Source organism: Panulirus ornatus, chromosome 20 (assembly GCF_036320965.1).
Source record: "Panulirus ornatus isolate Po-2019 chromosome 20, ASM3632096v1, whole genome shotgun sequence".
NCBI lineage: Eukaryota > Metazoa > Arthropoda > Malacostraca > Decapoda > Palinuridae > Panulirus > Panulirus ornatus.
In genome coordinates, this window is record NC_092243.1 from 58,465,749 (window position 1) to 58,488,603 (window position 22,855).

General features: G+C 39.0%; 2 protein-coding genes across 3 annotated transcripts in view; one reads left to right on the forward strand and one right to left on the reverse strand.

The window, feature by feature from the left end:
* Positions 1 to 675: 675 nt before the first annotated feature.
* GABPI (zinc finger DHHC-type palmitoyltransferase GABPI) lies at positions 676 to 22,205 on the reverse strand. 2 transcript variants are annotated; one of them, XM_071675009.1, is made up of 5 exons: positions 22,060 to 22,205; positions 15,199 to 15,314; positions 13,895 to 13,975; positions 7,497 to 7,682; positions 676 to 3,133 (listed from the first exon to the last, which is right to left on the reverse strand). In XM_071675009.1, the coding sequence occupies exons 1-5, from the start codon at positions 22,060 to 22,062 to the stop codon at positions 2,932 to 2,934; spliced, it is 588 nt and encodes a 195-aa protein (XP_071531110.1). In that variant the 5' UTR covers positions 22,063 to 22,205; the 3' UTR covers positions 676 to 2,931. The 2 variants fall into 2 exon arrangements, with proteins under 2 accessions (XP_071531110.1, XP_071531109.1); XM_071675008.1 differs by having other exon boundaries at positions 13,331 to 13,975; positions 22,060 to 22,203.
* Positions 22,206 to 22,395: 190 nt separating this feature from the next.
* LOC139756040 (uncharacterized) overlaps positions 22,396 to 22,855 on the forward strand; it is a 63,132-nt gene continuing 62,672 nt past the window's right edge. The window contains exon 1 of the mRNA XM_071675007.1: positions 22,396 to 22,523. The gene's annotated coding sequence lies outside the window, so the exon portion shown is untranslated. The remainder of the gene's footprint in view (positions 22,524 to 22,855) is intronic.

Consider the following 22,855-nt stretch of genomic DNA (forward strand, 5'->3'; position numbering starts at 1 on the left):
CAATGGATTGAACCAGGGCATGTGAAGCGTCTGGGGTAAACCATGGAAAGATCTGTGGGGCCTGAACGTGGAAAGGGAGCTGTGGTTTCGGTGCATTATACATGACAGCTTGAGACTGAGTGTGAACGAATGTGGCCTTTGTTGTCTTTTCCTAGCGCTACTTCACGCACATGTGGGGGAAGGGGGTTGTCATTTCATGTGTGGCGGGGTGGCACGGGAATGAATAAGAGCAGACAGTATGAATTATGTACATGTGTATATATGTATATGTCTGTGTGTGTATATATATGTATACATTGAGATGTATAGGTATGTATATGTGCTGTGTGTGGACATGTATGTATATACATGTGTATGTGGGTGGGTTGGGCCACTCTTTCGTCTGTTTCCTTGCGCTACCTCGCTAACGCGGGAGACAGCGACAAAGTATAATAAATAAAATAAATAATAAATCTAGTCACATGTAAAAAAAATTTTTTAGCTTACATTACACTTTTATAAAACTTGGTTTTATCTAAAAGAAAAATGTTTGGTTTTGTTACTATTTTACAATGAGGGCCTTGGTTTCTCTTCATCAGGAATTAAGGAAGGCAAGACAAACTATTTTAAACCTAACAATCTGGTTATTAAAGTCACTGCTTTCTTATTCCCTTGAGGATAAAAGAAAAAATATCCCTTTTGGTATTGTGGATATTTGTAGGAGTGCTAAGAAAGTCAAATGTACAGCAAAAGGGTTAAAATAATATTTTTGTACAGGAAAGCTTGATTTTAAGAATGTACTGCTATGACATTTGCACTTGTAATGGTGTCTTGAGAAGTACTGAATTCCAGCACTCCATCATTTTTGTGACAGCCAAACTGTGTAGTGTATTTTGCATTTTTAGAAGTGGGGATTTTCTATGTGGTACATATTTACACTTGCTGCTTAAAGATAACATTAAAATATGGAAAACCTCCCCCAAAAGAGCAATATGTATACTCTGAAAATCCCAAGACCTGAGTGTCCTAAGAATGTGGATTGGTGATCTGCCCATACTAAAGGGAGAAAGGAAGACAAATAGATTTTGGCCTGAGAAAGTGAATTCAGGCAGTATGGGATATTGGCATTCATCTAGGCTTGGCTGGAGTGAAATTTTGTGTAATTTCATTATTACTGTACTTTCAATTTTAAGTGTTATTATAATATCCTTGAATGACTAGCACCAGGATTAACAAGACAATGTACATGTGGAGTCACTACTCACGCAACTCGACTGCATAATTCCCACTCATACTTGATAAACAGTTGGAGAGACTATCTCATCCTGCATCTCAAAGCATCTAAGTGAAAGATAGGGTGGAAGGGTTGCAGTGTAGTCTTAGCTCACACAGATTAAAGTACAGGAGTTTATTTGAACTTGTACACCAACTATTTAAGGTAATCATGAATTTTTGATAATTGGAAATGAGTCACTTGTGGAATACAGGAAAGTTGCTTTACCTACATCTAAGGCAATACAGAAATTCCCTCCAGCAAAAGAAGTTGAACACAATTTTTTCAAATCTGAACAAATAAACAGCAGTGTCGCACTGATTTTGGAGCTGCTGTTATTTCTGATGCAATCAAGTTGCCAAAAACACCTGAGTAACCATGCAGATGATATTGAGATCATACAGAGAGAACAGTGTGCTAAACTGCAAAATTCTACAAGTTCTACAAGTTCCAACTTTTGACAACTACATGGCTGATGAAATTCAACACAGCCTAACATGAAGTGAAGATGATGGATACACTGAAAAGAAGCCTTGTTGTGAGTGTCACTGTGCTGGTAGCAAAGAACAAGTCTACAGATCAAGGGTCTTAAGGATTTAAGGCAATATGCAGCTTGCTACTCGACCACCTCTACATGAATATTTTTGAGAGAGGGTCAATTTTAATCTCACCCTCAAATACATGGCTATAAAATGCTGAGAATTTTTAGAATATATACATTCCTTGCACTGTTTGCATGACCAATTTGTTCATCCCACTTGAAGAGACACTGATTCACCACAAAAGGCTTAATGGTTAGGGACAAAGATTGTACCCACAGTAAAGGAGCTGAGCTCCATGAACACAGGTGGAGAATGACTTGTAAAAAAAAAAAATAAATAAATAAAAAAAATGTTACAACTTCAGTTTCTGAACCAATATAACTAGTTGATACTGAGCAAGTCTTCAAAAATGGCAAGGAACCATCTGTGAGGGAACATAAGAAACTAAGCAAGAAATAGCTATTCAAAATTTTTCAGTAATACAAGCAACAAAAAAGGTGGTTAAACAGAACAGGATGAGTGAACAGATGGTGATTGTTCTGTAAAACTATAAAATACTAAAAATGATCATCAGAAAATTTGAAGAAATGAAAATCCAGAAGAGTATAACTCCTTTCAAGTAGTGCATGATGAGGTAATCATACATCTCATACATGCCTCAAAGCTCATCATAGCCCTTCTAATTTGTGAGCACTTGAAATCTGAGCAGGCACTTTTTATGATTTTTCTTGGGATTTTTTCTCATTTCCCACAAAATATGTTTTCCTGAGTTTTGCAGTTTATGCATATTCATTTAAACTGTATATGTTACAGAATATTTTTAAAACAAAAAAAAATCAGGCTCAAAAGACTGTTCTTAATGCTACCTCACTAACGCAGGAAATGGCGAATAAGTATAAAAAAAAATCATGTTAAATTCACTTGCAGTTAGTCTGAGAATGAGACCTTTTTACTGTTTTTATGTTTGCTTTTGCTATTAACCAGGCATGATGTCAAAGAGAAATTTTGAAGGAAAATTACAACAGCTTATTCCTGTTAAGATTTCATCCCCCCAAAAATAACCAAAAACACCTGAGTAATAATGCATTGTCTCAAAAGAATTTAGTGTTTCATGTAAATATTTTACACGAAAGTTTACTACCTCCACCAAAAGTTTATGCAGTTTTTAAAAGCATACCTAAAGGACCAAAAACTAGCTTGGCCAGGAAGTTGTCGTCTTTGCCTATACTCTCTCAACCTTACCCCACCCACTACACATACTAATTGCTGAATCAATATCACAGCTACAAATGTTCCCAGGAGTATACTGTAGCAAGCACCAGATATTGCTAAGCTGGATCTGAAAAGAAAGGACATTCCATTAAGAAAATGACAAACCCAACACACATGAATTACACATCTTTATTTATACTAATCTTGCCTCTCAAACAATCATCTATATCAAAAAAAGGAGACTGCAAATTTTTTCTTAATATATTAGGAGCTAGAAACAGCAGCTCAAAAATAAAATACACTGCATTAAAGGGGACTGGAAAAAACCCTCCCTTTCTTGTATTTCAATTTCTAAAAGAGGAAACAGGAGTCAAGTGGGGAGTGCTCATCCTCCTTGAAGGCTCATATTGGGGAATGTAAATGTAACACAGATGAGAAGAAGGGAGAGATAGGTAGTATGATTAAGGAAAGAAACCTGGATGTTCTGACTTTGAGTGACACGAAGCTCAAGGGTAAAGGGGAAGAATGGTTTGGAAATGTCTTGGGAGGAAAGTCATGGGTAGGTGAGAGGACAAGAGCTGAAGAGGGAGTAGCTTTACTCCTGAAGCAGTTATGGGAGTGTGTGACAGAGTGAAAGGAAGTAAATTCTAGATTGATGTGGGTAAAACTGAAAGTGGACAGTGAGAGATGGGTGATTATTGGTACTTATGCACCCGGTCATGTGAAGAAAGATCTTTAGAGGCAAGTGTTTTGGGAGCAGCTGAGTGAGTGTGAGCAGTTTTGGTGCACGAGATTGGGTATTAGTGATGGGTGATTTTAATGCAAAGGTGAGTAATGTGGCAGTTGAGGGTATAATTAGTGTACCTTGGGTATTCAGTGTTGTGAATGGAAATGGTGAAGAGCTTGTGGATTTGTGCGCTGAAATATGACTGGTGATTGAGAATACCTGGTTTAAAAAGAGATATGCACAAGTACACAGATGTGAGAAGGAGAGATGGTCAAAGGGCATTATTAGATTATGTTTTAAGTGACAGGTATATAAAAGAGAGATTTTTGGATGTTAAGTTGCTGAGAGAGGCAGCTGGTAGAAATCTGATCACTGTTGAGAAGAGAGTGGTGAGAGTAAGTGAGCTTGGAAAGGAAACTTGTGTGAGGAAGTACCAGGAGAGATTGAGTTTTGAATGGCTAAAGGTGAGAGCAAATGAAGTGAGGGGAGTGGGTGAGGAATGGGATGTATTTAGGGAAGCAATGATAACATATGCAAGAGATGCATGTGGCACGAGAAAAGTGGGAAGATTAGAAAGGGTAGCAGGTGGTGGGATGAAGAAGTAAAGTTGTTAGTGAAAGAGAAAAGAGAAGTGTTTGGAGGATACTCACAAGGGAGGAGTGCAAATGACTGAAAGCTATACAAGAGAAAGTGGCAGGAGGTCAAGAGGAAGGTGCAAGGGTTAAAAAAGAAGGCAAATGAGAGTTGGGGTGAGGGAATATCATTAAACTATAGGGAGAGTTAAAAGATGATTTGGAAAGAGGTAAATAACATGCATAAGACAAGAGAACAAATGATAACATCAGTGAAAGGGGAAGTGATAACAGGTAATGATGAAGTGAGCAGGAGATGGGGTGAGTATTTTGAAGGTTTCCTGAATGTGCTCGATGACAGAGTGGCAGATGTGGGGTGTTTTGGTCGGGGTGGTGTGCGAAGTGAGAGAGTCAGGGAGAGAGAGGTTTGGTGAAGAGAGAAGAGGTAGTGAAGCCTTCCAGAAGATGAGGTCCGGCAAGGTGGTGGGTTTCAATGGTACTGCAAATGAATTTTTTAAGAAAGGGAGTGTCTGTGATGTTGATTGGTTAATAAGAATATTCATTGTATGTATGGATCATGGTGAAGTGGCTGAGGATTGTTGGAATGCATGTATAGTGCCATTGTACAAAGGCAAAGGGGATAAAGGTGGGTGTTCAAACTACAGAGGCATAAGTTTGATGAGTATTCCTGGAAAATTGCATAGGAGGGTACTGATTGAGAGGGCAAAGGCATGTACAAAGCACCATATTGAGGAGGAGCAGTGTGGTTTTAGAAGTAGTATAGGATATGTGGATCTGGCGTTTACTTTGAAGAATATATGTGAGAAATACTTAGAAAAACAGATGGATTTGTATGTAGCATTTATGGATCTGGAGAAGGCATATAATAGATAAATAAAGATGCTTTGTGAAAGGTCTTAAGAATATATGGTGTGCGAGGTAAGCTGCTAGAAGCAGTGAGAAGTTTTTATCAAGGGTGTATGGCATGTACAAGTAGGAAGAGAGAAGCGTGATTGGTTCCCAGTGAAGGTCAGTCTGTTGCATGGGTGTGTGATGTCCCCATGGTTGTTTAATTGTTTATAGATGGTGTGGTCAGGAAGGAAAATGCAAGAATTTTGGAGAGAAGAGTGAGTATGCACAGTCTTTTGGGTATGAGAGGGTCAGGGAAGTGAGTCAATGTTGATTGGTCATTGATACAGCACTGGTGGCTGATTCGAGTGAGACACTACAGAAGTTGGTGACTGAATATGGAAAAGTGTAAGAAAGGAGAAAGTTGAGAGTAAATGTGAATAAGAGCAAGGTTATTAGGTTCAGCAAGGTTGAGGGACAAGTTAGTTGGGATGTAAGTTTTAATGGAGAAAAATTGGAGGAAGTGAAGTGTTTTAGATATACTGAAGTGAATTTCTTAGTGAATGGAACCCATGCCTCACAACCATATAAGAGTGTTGGAACTTCTATTCCTTCAAACATACCCATTTTTGCTCTCCGAGATAACGTTCTCTCTTTCAACACTCTTCACTGCTCCCAGAACCTTTGCCCCCTCCCTCATCCTATGACTCACTTCTGCTTCCATGGTTGCATTTGCTACCACATCCACTCCTAGATATCTAACGCACTTCATTTCCTCCAATTATTCCTTGCTCTCAATCACATTTACTCTCAACCTTCTCCATTCACACACTTTTCCAAACTCAGCTACCCACTTCTGCAGTTTCTCACTTGATTCAGGCACCAGTGCTGCTGTATCATCAATGAACAACAACTGACTTATTTCCCAGGCCCTCTCCAAGACTGCATATACTTCCCTAACCTCCCCATCCATAAAGAAATTAAACAACCATGGTGACATCCCATTCCCTTGCAACAGACCAACCTTCAATGGGAACCCATGACTCTCCTTCTTACTTGTACACATGCCTTACACCCTAAATAAAAACTTAATGGTTCTAGCAGCTTACCTCCAACACCATAAATTCTTAACACTTTCCACAAAGCATATGTTTCAACCCTATCACAAGCCTTCTCCAGATCCACAGATGCCAGATACAAATCCATCTATTTTCCAAGTATTTCTCACACACATTCTTCAAAATAAACACAAGAATGACACATCCTCTACTGCTTCAGAGACTACACTGCTCCCCAATCTGATGCTGTGTACATGCCTTCATCCTCTCAATCAATACCCTCCCAAAGAATTTCCCAGATATAATCAACAGACTTATGCCTCTGTAGTGTGAACACTCACCTTTATCCCCTTTGCCTTTATACATTGGCAATATACATGCATTCTGCCAGTCTTTGGGCACTTCACCATGATGCATCCTTACACTAAATATCCTTTCCAACCAATCAGCAAGACAGTCACCCCCTTCCTTAATAAATTCAACTGCAATACATCCACTCCTACCACCTTGCTGAATTTCATCTTCTGCAAGGCTTTTACCACCTATTCTTTCTTCACCAAACCACTTTCTCTGAGTCTCTCACTTTGCACACTACCCTGACCAAAACACCCTACATCTGCCACTCTATCATCAAACACATTCAACAGTCCTTTAAAATACTCACTCCATCTCCTCCCTACTCCGTCACAACCTGTTATCACTTCTTCTGCCCCCTTCGCCAATGTTCCTATTTGCTCTCTTGTCTTTTGCACGTTATTTACTTCCCTTGAGAATATCTTTTTATCCTCCCTAAAGTTTAATGATACTCTCTCACCCCACCTCTCACTTTTTTCTGCCCTCTTTTTCAACCCCTACACCTTCCTCTTGACCTCTTGTTACTTTCTCTTATACATATCCCATCACTTGCACTCCTTTCTTGTAAGCAATGTCCAAATGCCTCTCTTTTCTCTTTCACTAGCAACTTTACTTCTTCATCCCACCACTCATTACCCTTTCTAATCTGCATATCTCCCACATGCATCTATTGCACAAGCCATTACTGCTTCCCAAAATACATCCCATTCCTCACCCCCAGCATTCAGCCTTCCTTTAAAATCCTGTATAAGTATTATCATATATAATAACTCTGCACTATTTTTTAATGGAAAATCATATTGCCAAACACTGGTGCTAAATATCATATTTAGCATCTTACGAGTCCTGCCAACTTCATGAATTATAAAATATACAGCTTTTCACATATCAATTTAGCAAATCTGGTACGAGGCAGAAAAAAGCACTTACTGAAGATCCAAGAATGCATTAGGGCACTGATGAGGAAAGAGAACTGTGGTGAAATACAGGTCTAGAAGGTATGGATGGCAGACTGCAGTAAGACTCAGGTGAGCACCATAACATAATGCAGGCAAGCCAAAGGCAAGACCAATCACAAACCACCGATCATTTACACAGCTTACACATGTATCCAACCTGAAAGAAAATAAACAATGTATGATTCTGAAAAGGTATGCATAGTTAGTGTAGTTTCATATTTTAAGATGTTTACAATGAAATCTGTGATTTTGTTTAATCAGCAACTAAATGATACTAACTACGTTTAACTCCAAATCTGACTGATATATACCCTTCCCTGCCACTTTCATTTAGTACAGTAAATAGATATGCACATATCCCTTACTTTCCTGCCCAGGAGCCCCTTCTACTGGGCACTAATAGTACTCCGGCAGCCTGCTACATCCAAGAAGTAGGACCACTTGGTGGTGTCATGTTTGTGTTTTTAGAGAGAGTGCAGAACAACAAAGCATCAAGTGCATGTCCAGTTTGGAAGATGCACCAGGGGCATGGGGAGGATCTTGTGATACTTTGCTGTATAGATGGGTGGTCTTTAGTGCAGATGAGAGAGTGCAACTCAAACATGCTTGAGTGGTAGTAGGGTGGTGTTTAAGACTGGGCTGGGAGCATGGTTATTTAGTGCTTACTGGGTCATCTGAATGTGTACTGCATGTTCTGTCAATACTATTTGGTGGGTGATGGGGGATCTGTCAGCATAGGGAGCTGAAGTGTGATGGAAAGGTAAGCTCTTTTTATTTCTAGTTAAGAGATGGTGGTTTATTACATAGTAGTATGAATAACAGGGATATAGTGCTATCATAAAGAACTGAGTGCCAAGCATACTGAGCTGGGATTGCATTGGTAGAACTTTTTTGCTGTGTAGGTGAAGAGTGCACGCTGGTGCTATGCAGCCAGTGATTGTTCCGAGTGCTTTGTTTAGTGTGGTTTGTAGCTTTGTTGTATTGGTTTCGTCAGCTGAGGTCTTGTTATTAGGCAGCCACTGATTCTTCTGAGTGCTTTCTTTTAGTGTGGTTTGCACCTTTTGTTGTATTAGGTTTTGTTTGGGTGGGTGCCCATGCAGGCGGGGTGTAGACACAGATTGGGCAGATGAACTGTCTAAGAAGAATGCTATGGGATTCTTTTTCTTATTCAAATCTGGTATGACTGAATGTTTAGGGCATTCAGTCATACCAGATTTTCTTTTGTTAAACTTCAATGTTTGTGGGTTGGAGAGTGAATGACACGTGTATGTCATACAAGAAGCCCAAAAAAGTTGATGTGTATGTCGTACAAGAATCCCAAAAAAGTTAGTTTTGTTGAGTTTGGGAGACTGGATATTCAAGGTGACGTGAAGGTGCATGTTGGATTTATTTCTGTCTGGGATAAATACGGTGACTGAAGACTTCTGTGGACATGGACATGCTATGCTGTGAAAGCCAGTATTGTGCAAGTAATTGTATGATGAGTTTAACATGTTTGTTGTTATATGTGTTGTGTGGTGTCAAAGTGCTGTGATGTGACTATAAGGCTGTCTGCATATGAGAGGATTTTCACAATTTGGTCAATAGGAGGTGAAGGAAGGCTACGTAGAAAGAGACTGAAGAAGGTTGGAAAAGCAACTACTTCTTGGGAAACTCCATTGCAGAGTTTGTGGATTTTGACGTGAAGCCTTTAAGAGTTACTGGCACAGAGGCATGGCTAGGTATAAAGTTGACTGACCATCTTTTTTTTGTCATTGTGGAGGATGTTGTCAAGTGTCTTTTGTGTCAGGAAATAGTGTCAAATGTTATGCTGATGATTACTGCCAGTACTGTGCAAGAAAGGAGTTGTAGTTGGTAGAAACCATCTAGGATGTAATGTGAGAGGTTTATTTATAGTGTGGTACTTACCTCTATGAGTACTAATGAAAAAGTTTTGCTGGAGAGACAGGGCTAGCATATGAGTTCACCATGTCTTGCTTGGTTATTAATGCTGTTTCTCTCGGTTGTTTTGCTTAGTCATCGATTTTAGATTCATCTGTGACTGATTTCAGCCTTGAATCTAATCATCTTTTACATATTTCTGAAGTAATTCCATGCATGTTTCTTTCTCCTAGCTTTGCATTGAATAATCCTTGAAGTTTACTTGCTGGGCATTCATGTATTTTCAAGCAATAATTTTTTATGCTTTCCAAGGATAAACTTCAAATTTGATTATTCTGTATATTACTTGTTGAGAGGCTTTCACATTTAAGATATCTTTATACCCTCCATATGCTGCTAGGCATGTATTATCATGTAAGGCTCTCTTCTTTCCAATCCATAAACCTGTAGCTCAAGCTCTTTCAGGCTCTTGTGACAGTTCATGGGCTTCAGTCCTCCAATATTACTTGTTCAATGTTTCTGTATTCTAATTTCTTTTTTTATCCAAACATTTAACTGGTTACTATGCAAATCAGAAATCTTCTATTCTACCTCTTCAATAAGTCTTTGTAGTAAGGTCATGAGTTGGTGTGAGGGCAAGAGCTAAAGAAGGGGTAGAACTACTGCTGAAGCAGAAGTTGTGGGAGTGTATGAAAGAGTGTAAAGAAAAATGAAAGTGGACCATAATATATGAGTGACTATGAGTGATTATGCACCTGGCCATGAATAGGAAGATCATGAAAGGCAGGTTTTGGGAGCAACTGAGTGAGTGTTTCAGCAGTTTTGATGTTCAAGATCAGGTATTAATGATGGGTGATTGAAATGTGAAGGTGAGTAATGTGGAAATTGAGTGTACAACCAGGGGTCATGGTGTATTCAGTAAAGTGAATGGAAATGAACAGCTTATGGAGTTGTGTAGTAATTGGGAATACCTGGTTTTAAAAGAATGATGTACAGACATATATATATGTGAGTGGAGAAAGATAGTTGGTGGGCATTGCTGAATTACATACTAATTGACAGTTGTGCTAAAGAGAGAGACTTGGAGGCTAGGGTGAAGAATTGTAGAGGTTTTTTGGAAAAGAGGAAATGTTATGGGTTAGAAGAGAGTGGTGAAAGTAAGTGATCTTGGAAAAGAGACCTGTGCAAAGGAGTACGAGGACAGACTGAGTATAGGATAGCAAAAGGTGAGAATGAACAAAGTAAGGGGAGCAGGTGAGAAATGAAAGATATTTAGGGAAGCAGTGCTAGCAAGTGTGAAAGAAGCATGTGGCATTCATAAGGTGGGAGGTGGGGAGGTTAGAAGGGGCAGTGAGTGGTCAGATGATGAGGTAAAATTCCTAGAGAAAGAGAAATGAGAGGTATATGGGCAGTACTTACAGGAAATGAGTGCATATAATTGGGAGGTGTGTAATAAAAAGTGGCAGAAGGTCAAGAGGAAGGTGCAGGGGTTGAAAAAAAGGACAAATGAGAGTTGGGGTGAGTAAGTACCAGTAAATTAAAAGGGGAACAAAATGTTTAGGAAGGCACTAATGGTGTGCCAAAAACATGAGAACAAATGGGAACATCAATGAAGGGGGCAAATGGGGAAGTGATAACAGGTGGCTATGAAGTGAGGAAGAGATGGAATGAGTAGTTTGCAGGACTGTTACATGTGTTTGAAGATAGGTGTTAGTGCTGGTATTGCAGGAGAGCACTGAGGAAAAGAAACAGTTTAGATGTTAAACTTCATGTTATAAGGCAATAAAAAGCTAAGGTTCATGAGGTATCATGTTTTCAGGAGTATGGTGGGTTTCTTTCAAATATTTCAGCCTACTTTTTTGTGCAAGAGATCAATAATGACTGGAAAATGGCACACAGGTTAGTGTTAGTAATATGGGTAAATACATAAGGAAAAGAAGTTCAATTGTGAAAAATCAGGTTATAAGGTATACAGATGGTAGTTATATTACACATCAATGTCTTCTTTTGTCTTTGCTGTGTGCTCAGCCAATGACATGCTAATACAATACAATGCAATGGTGAGCCAATCAGCAACTTGGGCCCCCAGTCTTGAATGTTTCCCTCAAGGCCAAGTCTCCTGCACGTTAGTGGCTATAATTTTTTTTTTTCCTACTTTTGAGTGGGTAAGACACACATAATGTCTAAAAAATGGCTTGCATATGATAGTGATTATTGTGTTGCCCAGCAGTTCTGGAAGAACATCAATTTGGATTTGAAAATGCTTATGATAAGGTACAATAAGGCTGGTAAGCATTAGGTTAATGTCAGCCACAGCTTGGGTCTGGCTATGTCTATGAAACTGAAGGCAAGGCAGACTACCACAAATACCTTCCTAAAGAAGAAAAGTGCAGTTTCTAGTAGGATGAACTATCGCCTGGTCTATCTTCACAGTAGCTCCTCCCATCTGATCACCCACCATCACCTGCTCAAGTTGCTCTAACTGTGTTTCTTGATGTTTTTTTTCACTAGGTTATATCATTAAAAATTAGTATCATTATCTATAACCTAATTCAAAACATTTATGGTCATATGTGCTATTACAAGCATTTTAATGAAAGTCTTATGGGTGACCAATGGTGCTGTTGGTAAGTCTTATAGGTGACCAATGGTGCTGTTGGTACTCATTTCCATTGGAGCCATATTATAATGGCTTCCTTTGGTGCTTTTTTTTTTTTTCTAACTTGGAGCCACTTGATCAAGAATGCATCCCCAGCACTAATAAAGGTATGTCTGTAAAATTTCTACAGCAACCTCCCACCTAGAATCTATAATATGACAACATATTGCAATAAACACCTACATAACACCTTTAATAACATGAAAGCTACTTTGGTAAATCCTGTGGGACAATATATTTCAAATACTTGGAGTTCAAACTCTCCTAGAGAGGATTTTTTTTTTATTGTTATCTAAAAAGTTGTAAAAAGTTAGCTACAGGTCGAACCTCTTTCATCCGGCAACCTTGGGACCTGGCCATTGCCGGACCACACAAAATGCCAGAAAACAGAAATTGATCCATAAGGGAAACCCCTTTTGTAAACATATTCCTGTCAGAGATAGAACAAAGCTTAAAACAGGAAATAATACAATCATAAAATCTTTCAAATGAGGTTTTTGTTGTTACATCAGTTCACATTAGAAGTATCACCAGATGGAGACTCCTCAATATCTTGGGCAAGGGATTTTTGTGGCATATGACACCAATACAGGGCAGGTTCGTTAGCATTTTCCAGTTGTTCGGGGGCTAAGTTTTCTATTGCCACAAGCTGTGCAAATTCATCCAAAAAATTTTGTCGCAGCTTTGTGACGAGTACTTAATGTAACAAATGACCATAGGTTGGTAGTTGGCTGCCTCGTACACTCTCTCCTTCCCTGTATGTATTATTGAAATTTCATGTCTCCACTTAAACTTGTGTAACCATTCTTAGGAATATTCACAGTCATAGTCTAGCTTTAGTTCTCTATGAAAAACTTTGACCTGCTCGATAAACACCTCCCCGGAAATGCTTTCATGTCCATTACGTTGGAGCTTTAACCAATTTACAAGTGCACCGTCTAATCCTGTGCTTCTGGCACCTTTCAAAGTTTTCAGAATTTTTAAACATTTCAGGCTTTCATTTTCAGCAAAAAAGTGAATATAAAAAATTAACAGGACTCTTAATTAACTCAGCTGCAATGTGAACAGATTTTGGAGCCTTAGCACTGCTAACAGTGCTGCCCTGGTGGCAGATTCAAAACATGCTGGACCACAGAGCGCCGGATTAGAGAGGTACAACCTGTATATATACAAAGACAGAAAAAAGGAGTAATGAAAAAAAGCAAAGTAAAAGAAAAATAAACCAAACAATCCATGTACCAAAACAAATATGACAATGACATTACCAAACACAATGGTGATCGCGTAGTAGGTAGCAGGTGTCACAGGTACGACAGTGGGAGGCTTGTCTAGGCACTTGCTTCTCACAATCTCCACATATCCTCCAAGCCCCAGATTCGATTACCTCCTCATACATCTTGTCTCCCCTTCTGCTTGGAGACTCAAAACCAGCACAGGACGTGGCACGTACGAGATACAGGGAAGTGCAAGAGACACATGTGAAACACATAAAGACCAAGTTCTCAAATGCACTAATCTTAAGGTATGCAATGACCTGTGTATAATATACTGCAAGAAGAAGTGCAGCAGATGTTGTCAACCAAGCGAAATAAAACTTGGATCTTGGATAATTCTTTACATCTCTTGATCTACCTATGCCATATGTTGAAATACTGTCACGAACAGCCTTCCTTCTTAAGAGTCGATGAACAGAAACCAGTACACCTGGAAGAATCACCACATATGTAATAACAGTAATTGTCCATGAGAAGCAACCCAATAAAATGGTGAAAAACACGAACACAACAGCACTACCCACATCCAAAGGAACTTTTTTTGCCCCTCCGTACCATGGTATCCTTAAACGATCAGATATGGTATCCATGATCTTCTCAACACTTTCTGTCTGTGAAGGTTTCAGAGTAAACAACCTGTGAATAAAAAAAAGGAGGCAAATTACAAAACTATCTTTTTTTCATACTTGTTTACTGTTCCCATGTTAAAGAAATATTGACCAGCACAGGAAAAGAAAAGTACTCCTCCACTTACATCCATTCTCTACCTGTTATATGTAATGTACAGATACCTCACCTACCTATCAACAACAAGGCCCCACAAACCTTTCTGTGCTTTCCTTCAGCTGCATTGTATCCCCTCTTTCAGTCCATGGACAGCATGTTGCCCCTTGTTATAAGACATCACTCCAATTCCTTCTAATCTGTGCACACCTCTCATCTTCCTGCATGTTCAGGCACCATCCACTCACACTATTTTTCACTCCATCCTTCCATTTTCAGTTTGGTCTCCCCATTCTCCTTCTCTCCACTTCTGACATGTATAGCCTCCCTATCAATCTCTCCTTGCTCATTCTCTCCATACATCCAAACCATTTCAGCTCAGACTCTTAAGCTTTCTCAACCACACTTTCTTTTATTACCAAATCTCTCACTTATTCTTTTATTACATTCTCAATCAAACCACCTTACACCATATATTGCCCTCAAACATTTTATTTTGAATGCATCCAATCAGCACATTCTCGTCTACAGTCCATGCTTCACACCCATACAACAATGCTGTGACTACTGTACCTGTTTTTGCTCTTTCAGTTATCGTCCTTTCTTTTTACACTTTCCTCAATGCTTCTGGAACCTTCAACCCCCCACCCGCACCCCACTCTGTAACTCACTTTCATTTCCAAGATTCTATTTGCTGCCATGTCTACTTACAGGTATCTAAAATGCTCCACTTGCTCCAATTTTCTCCATTCAAACTCACACCCCAACTAACCTGTCCCTCTGCCCTGCTAAACCTAATAACTTTGCTCTTGTTCAAATTTACTCAAAATTTCCTCCTTTATTAAACTCTCCCAAACTTACTCAAAATTTCCTCCTTTATTACACTCTCCCAAACTAACACACAAACTTCTGCAGTTTCTCACGCAAACCTACCATCAATGCTGTATCATCAGCAAACAAGTGACTCACTTCCAAAGCCCCCTCACCTCCGCCACACTATATGAAATATATTCTGTGAAATATCAAAACTCCATAATGGCTTTGGATTGAACAAGAGCATCACTCAAATATGAACTTGTACAATGAGCTGAGAAGACAATATTTCTTATCACAGTACCAAGTATAATCCTTCTTACCTTTCAAATGCCTCATCTATTGCTTCACAATTGCAAAAGGTAGCAAGCAAATGTGATCGTTCACCATCTTCACTGATGTATTCACAGCAACACAGGGGAATATCATCCCGCTTTGGCTAATGGATAAATTTATGGAAAAAATTAATTGCAGATGTGAAATGTAGTCCTAAGTACAAATGAATAGTTATTAATGTAATAGATGTAATGTGCCAATATATATCATCAGACTCAAAGAAATATGAAGCCTACGGATGTCTATGCAGTAATTCTAAGAGATGAGTACCATATACCATGTTTCAATGTTAACAATGTTTTCACAAATCCCATGCTTCATTGTTAACAATGTTTTCACAGCTCCTTAAACTATTAATGTCAAAGGCTCCATTCGCTCCATCCTTCCATTCCAGAATGTGAATTTTTATAAGTATAACCTATTAGCTAATAGCCCTCTTACAGTGCTCATGCAGCTTCAAAGTTATGCTACAATCAGTAGTAGCAAAAAGATCAACTCCCTTGGAGTGGCAAGTTCCTCCATGGAACTACACTCCTTTTCAATCTTTACCAGTGTAACAACCTTGACAAATGTGAATTTTCACTCATGGCATAAACGCATTGTATCGTTTGATGTGATATTCAAGTCATTTAGTTGGGAGAGAATAATTGGTTAATCCTTAACCCTTTCAGTGTTATTGCCCTCATCTAAGCCAAGCAAAACAGGCTTTTATTTTCATAAAGCAAAGCAACATGGGTTCCTGCCACTAGATAAATTCTTTGAACACTGTAGACTAAGTTGGCTGAACTGAGATGGCAACTAAAACAAAAGATAAGTTAGTTGTGATACGTGTTTGAATAGGGAACACAGAGGAAGTGAAGTGTTTTAGACACCTGGGAGGGGACTCAGTAGCCAATGAAACCATGGAAAAGGTGAATCATATGGTGGGTCAGGGGCCAAGGTTTTGGGAGCATTGAGGAATGTGTGGAAATACTGGTCACTATCTGGGAGGGCAAAAATGGGTACATTTGACGGCATAGCAGTCTCACTCAATGATGTTGTATGGATGTGAAGCATGAGCTATGGATGAGAATGTGCAGAAGAGGGTGGAGATGTTGGAAATGAAATGTTTGAGGACAGTATTATGTGGTGGAGGAGGGATGAATGAGTTAGTAAAAGAGGTTGATAAGGAAGATTTACAAGTCAGAAGTGGAGGGAAGAAGGGGAGACCAGATTGAAAAACATTTAACAATTCATTGCAGAGAAAATTTTACAGAAGTTTTATCATCTGTTCATGTGTAAGTTAAACTGATGTTCAATTTTACCTGAGTGAGGTCATCTGGGAAATGTCAGATCAAGGTCAGGAAGACGCAGGGTCATACAGATCCCTAAGCCAACGTTGCCTCTCTAATTACAAAGTTACATGACATTCCATGATTCCTCTGGTTCTGTATACATAACCTCTGTTTTAACCATTTTCTCACTCTGTAGATAGTCCTCCGAAGGAGGTTAATAATGTACAAAAAAAAAACAAGAAGAAACGTGAACATTGGTGAAGAGGTAATAGGGGAAGTGATAACAGGTAGTGAAGGTGTGAGAAGACAGAGTGGGTATTCTGAAGGACTGTTAAATGTGTTCAAAGATAGAGTGGCAGATGAAGGGTGTTTTGGTCAAGGTGGTAAGCAAAATGAGACGGTCATAGCAAGTGGTTTGGTGAAGAAAGAAGAGGGTCAAAGCCACGTGGAAGATGAAATGGGATAAGGTGCCAGAGGTCAATGGTATTGCAATTGAATTTATGAAGAAAGAGGGTGATTGTGTTGATGATTGGTGGGTAAGGATATTCAATGTATGTATGGATCATGGTGAAGTGCCTGAGGGTTGGCAGAATGCATGTATAGTGCTACTGTATAAGAGTGAAGAGGGTAAAGGTGAGTGTTCTACCTACAGAGGTATAAGTTTGTTAAGCATACCTAGTGAACTGTATGGGAGGGTATTGATTAAGATGAAGGCATGTGTAGAGCATCAGACAAGGGAGGAGCAGTGTGGTTTCTGAAGTGGCAGAGGATGTGTGGTCAGGTGTTTGCTTTGATTAATGTGTGTTAAAAATACTTAGATAAACAGATCGATTTGCATGTGGCACTTATGGATCTGGAGAATGCATTTGATAGGGTTGATAAGAGATGCTTTGTGGAAGTTCTTAGGTATATATGGAGTGGAAGTTAAAATGCTTGAGGCAGTGAAAAGTTTTTATCAACAGTGTAAAGTGTGTGTACAAGTAGGAAGAGAGGAGAGTGAATGGTTCCAAGTGAAGGTTGGTCAATGGTGGGGGTGTGGGATGTTACCTTGGTTGTTCAATTTGTTTAGGGATGGAGTGATGACGGAGGTATATGCAAGTTCTTAAAAAGAGGGGTGAGTATGCAGTCTGTTGGGGAAGAAAGGGTCTGCAAAGTGAGTCAACTGCTGTTTGTCGATGATACAGCACTGGTGGCTGATTTGAGTGAAAAACTGCAGAAGTTGGTGACTGAGTTTGGAAGAGTTTGTTAAAGGAGAAAGTTGAGAGTAAATATGAATAAAAACAAAGTTATTTATTAGGCTCAGCAGAGTTGAGGGCAAGTTAGTTGGGATGTAAGTTGGAATGGAGGAATATTAGAAAAAGTGAAGTGTTTTAGATATCTGGAGGTGGACCTGCCAGCAAATGGAACCATGGAAGAGGAAATCAGTCATAGGGTAAGGGAGGTGGCGAAGGTTCTAAGAGTGATGAAGAATATGTGGAAAGAGAGAACTTTATCCCGGAAAGCAAAAATGAGTATGTTCAAAGCAACAATTGTACCAAAAATATTATTTGGTTGTGAGGCATGGGCTAAAGATAAGGTTGCATGGAGGAGGGCGGATATGTTAGAAATGAAATGCATGAGGTCAATATGTGGTGTGAGGTGGTTTGATTGAGTAAGTATTGAAAGGGTAAGAGAGATGTGTGGTAATAAAAAGTGTGGTTTAGAGAGCTGAAGAGGGTGTCTTGAAATGGTTTGGATATATGAAGAGATTAATTGGGGAAAGGTTGACAAAGAGGATACATGTGTCAGAAGTGGAGGGAAAAAGATGTGGGAGACCAAAGTGGAGATGGAAGGATGGAGTGAAAAAGATTTTAAGCAATCAGGGCTTGAACATGCAGGAGGGTGAAAGGCATGCACAGAATTAGAGTGAATTGGAACGATGTGGTATACTGGGGTCAACGTGCCATCAGTGTGAAACTTCCAGATCTGTGGGGCCTGGATGTGGATAGGAAACTGAGGTTTCAGTGCATTACACATGACAGCTCTAGTATGGATGGGTGCAGATGGGGCGCCTTTCTTTGTCTGTGTCGTAGTGCTATCTCATTGATGCAGGGGTGGTGATGCTGTTCTCTGTGAGGTGGGGTGGCACTGAAAATGGATGAAGGTGAACAAGTACGAATATGAATATATGAACAAGTACGAATATATATATATATATATATATATATATATATATATATATATATATATATATATATATATATATTTATTTTGCTTTGTCGCTGTCTCCTGCGTTAGCGAGGTAGCACAAGGAAATAGACGAAAGAATGGCCCAACCCACCCACACACACATGTATATACATACACATCCACACACGCACATATACATACCTATACATTTCAATATATACATACACAGACATATACATATATACACACGCACATAATTCATACTTGCTGCCTTTACTCATTCCTGTCGCCACCCTGCCACACTTGAAATGACAACCCCCTCCCCCCGCATGTGCGCGAGGTAGTGCTAGGAAAAGACAACAAAGGCCACATTCGTTCACACTCAGTCTCTATCTGTCATGTATAATACATCGAAACCACAGCTCCCTTTCCATATCCAGGCCTCACAAAACTTTCCATGGTTTACCCCAGATGCTTCACAAGCCCTGGTTCAACCCACTGTCAGCACGTCAACCCCGGTATACCATATCGTTCCAATTCACTCTATTCCTTGCACGCCTTTCACCCTCCTGCATGTTCAGGCCCCGATTGCTCAAAATCTTTTTCACTCCATCTTTCCACCTCCAACTTGGTCTCCCACTTCTCCTCATTCCCTCCACCTCTGACACATATATCCTCTTGGTCAATCTTTCCTCACTCATTCTCTCATGTGCCCAAACCATTTCAAAACACCCTCTTCTGCTCTCTCAACCACAGTGTGGTTGAGAGAGCAGAAGAGGGTGTTGAAATGGTTTGGACGCATGGAGAGAATGAGTGCGGAATAACTGACAAAGAGGATATATGTGTCAGAGGTGGGGGGAAGAAGGAGAAACGGGGGACCATATGTACATACAATTACATACACACACACAGACATATATATATATATATATATATATATATATATATATATATATATATATATATATATATATATATATATTCATACTTGCTTGCCTTCATCCATTTCTGACACTACCCCACCCCACAAGAAACAGCATTGCTACCCCCTGCTTCAGTGAGGTAGTGCCAGGAAAACAGATGAAAAAGGCCACATTCATTCACGCTCAGTCTCTAGCCGTCATGTGTAATTCACCAAAACCACAGCTCCCTATCCACAACCAGGCCCCAAATTCCTTTTCATGGTTTAAACCAGACGTTTCACATGCACTGGTTCAGTCCACTAACAGCACATTGTCTCCAGTTCACCATATCGTTCCAATTTATTCTATTCCTTGCATGCCTCTCACGCTCCTGGATGTTCAGGCCCCAATAGCTCAAAATCTTTTTTCACTCCATCCCTCCACCTCTAATTTGGTCACCCACTTCCACTTGTGCCCTCCACCTCTGACACATATATCTTCTTCGTCAACATTTCCGCACTCATTCATTTCATGCATCCAAACCATTTCAACACACCCTCTTTTGCTCTCCTAACCACACTCTTTTTATTACCACACATCTCTCTTACCTTTTCATTTTTTACTTGATAAAACACCTCACACCACACATTGTCCTCAAACATTTCATTTTTAACACAACCACCCTCCTCCATACAATCCGAACTACAGCCCATGCCTTGCAACCATATAATGCTGCTGAAACCATTATTCCTTCAAACATACCCATTTTTGCTCTCTGAGATAACATTCTCTCTTTCCACACATTCGTCATCACTCCCAGAATCTCCACCCCCCCTCCCCCACACTATGACTAGAATACAAAAAAATTACAGTCAGCTACAATTGGGGTTGGTACAGTTTTCTTTGATTCAGTTGATTTTTTATATGTTACTGCTATTTTTATATCAATTAGCCCCTTATTTTTCCCTGATCATCAGTTGCAGAATTTAACTTTGTAGGTAAAACAGCTTTATGTTATTATTAACTTTGAATATCCAGTGACTGTGTTCAGCAATGCTGATGTATTATATATTTACAAAACACAGTTAAACACGACTTGAAGCATATGTCATTATTTAATATTAAATAAAGCAATAAAGGCCATGTATATCAAGAAAAATTTAGGTATGATTAATACAGAAGTAGGTTATACACTTGTAAAACATCAATACAAGCAATAAAATCCTCACCTAGCTGCTAAAATAATAATATAAATTTGTTGCTATCATTATATTCATTTCTTGCTAAAGATCTCAAGGCTGCTCAAAACTGTTTGTATGTTGACATCAAACACCGTAATAATAGTGCAGTATCATGTATGACTGGTATATTTCAAATACACTATCATAGTTTTGAGTAGTATAGAGGTTAAGTGAGGTATTCATACATTCAGTTAATTTTTCTACTAGCCTAATACAGTGCCACAGTTTCCAGTGTCTACTATGTTATGATTTAATATGAATGTGGAAAAAAAGCATTCTCCACAAGTATTTCTGCAATCACAACAATGTATACATATACAACATTTCAAAAACTAGTACAGTAGCCACTTGTTAAAGTTAAATTAGTTCCATTTGATGCTTAGTAAAATTAAATTTCACTTCCCATCTAATCAATTAATGTTTATTAGTTGGCACCAATGACTCAAATTGAACCAATAGTTGACAAAATAGTGTTTGAAATACTGATGCTTACTAGATGGCAGTAATATGAGAGTTATGGCAATTTTGCCAACTTGGCATAATATCATGACAAGCTGGTAAAATAGCAAGGCATCACAATCTGCAGCCCTTACTCCCCATCCTTAACATTCCTAAATCTGGTTTTCATGCAGCGATAAAGTGGTAATTCTGAAAATTGATCTTTTAACCAGTGAAAACATGAGGTTAATTAAGAAGGGAACAAAAACAAATCAATGGAAAACTAATGTTTCCTTAAGTAAAAGATATAAAATAATCTTTATCAAATAAGTTGGGTACCATTGATCTTACTGTTTTTATTCTGATTCAAACTGGTGCTTGTATTTGTCATCATTTCTTTAAAAATAACTCAATCATGAAATCATTCCAATAATTACTTCAACTGTATTTTTCATCTTTCATCTTCTAATCTTTAACTTGAGCCATTGTAATCTTCAAAGTATCATGAGGAAGAATATGTTACAGTACACTATATGTGCTATCATCATTGAAATATATATGTAAGTAGATTGTACATATATTTTGACAAATATATCAAATCCCTTAACTTAGGGGAACTCCATTCTCTTGACCCCAAAGGAACAACCTTGTTTGCCCTAGTCCCTAATGAGGTGGATAATCCCCGGGACACTTATCTAACCAATTCATTAAGACCACAGTGATTGTTTCAATTATTAAATTTATTACCAATCAAAAGAGCGATGTTTCCTAAAGCGCTCAATAGCAAAATTATTTTCAATAGTTTTAAACAAAGTTTGCGTTACCATTTTCAACGTTTCCACTTTGATCAAGGAATTTCTCTGAGTTCATTTATTTCCGATTTTAACAATCGTCTTTTTTTTATTTTCGTTGTGGTTTCTGTATGTCAGGCGACATGACACTTAAGGAGACAACTGCGCACCATGCACTGGCATTTGTTAAATAATAACAATCACATTGATGTCACATCATCTTTCTTAACAACCCCAAAATCATTGTGTTCACATTTTCCGTTTTAGAACTCATCTATAAGGTCTCTAAATAGAGTCAAATTGTAATAAGATTTAAGTTGATTAAGCGAAATTATCTGATCATCCCAAAATTTGTTCCTTAGTACGGTACTGAAGATTTGGCACCACAGCCTATCAAAGGGACCAAGCCCGCCAGCTTTTCCGCCATTTTACTGCTGGAACATCTCGACCACTCCTGTTTTGATGAAGGATTTTGTTGTACTCAACTCTTCATTAAGGTAAGAACATCCCTCAACAAGTACTTTATAAGTAAATGAATACTTTTGGTATCAAATGGTCCAACAATAATGGGAAACTGGTATGAACATAGCGATACCCGATTTTGTCCCTGTTGTATTTAGGTTGGCATTCCTGTGTGGCTCAGGTGGCTGGCAACTGCACCGAGAGCACCAGCTGGGTCAGCAGGGCAGCCACTGCCACCACCCTCGGTAGGCCCTCACATGGGCAACATGCAAACATTTCTTCACTTGCCGGCATCATATTATAGGGGCGAAGGCAACACTCGACAAGTCGAAAGGGTTATACTTGGTCGATCATGTGCAACTGGAGC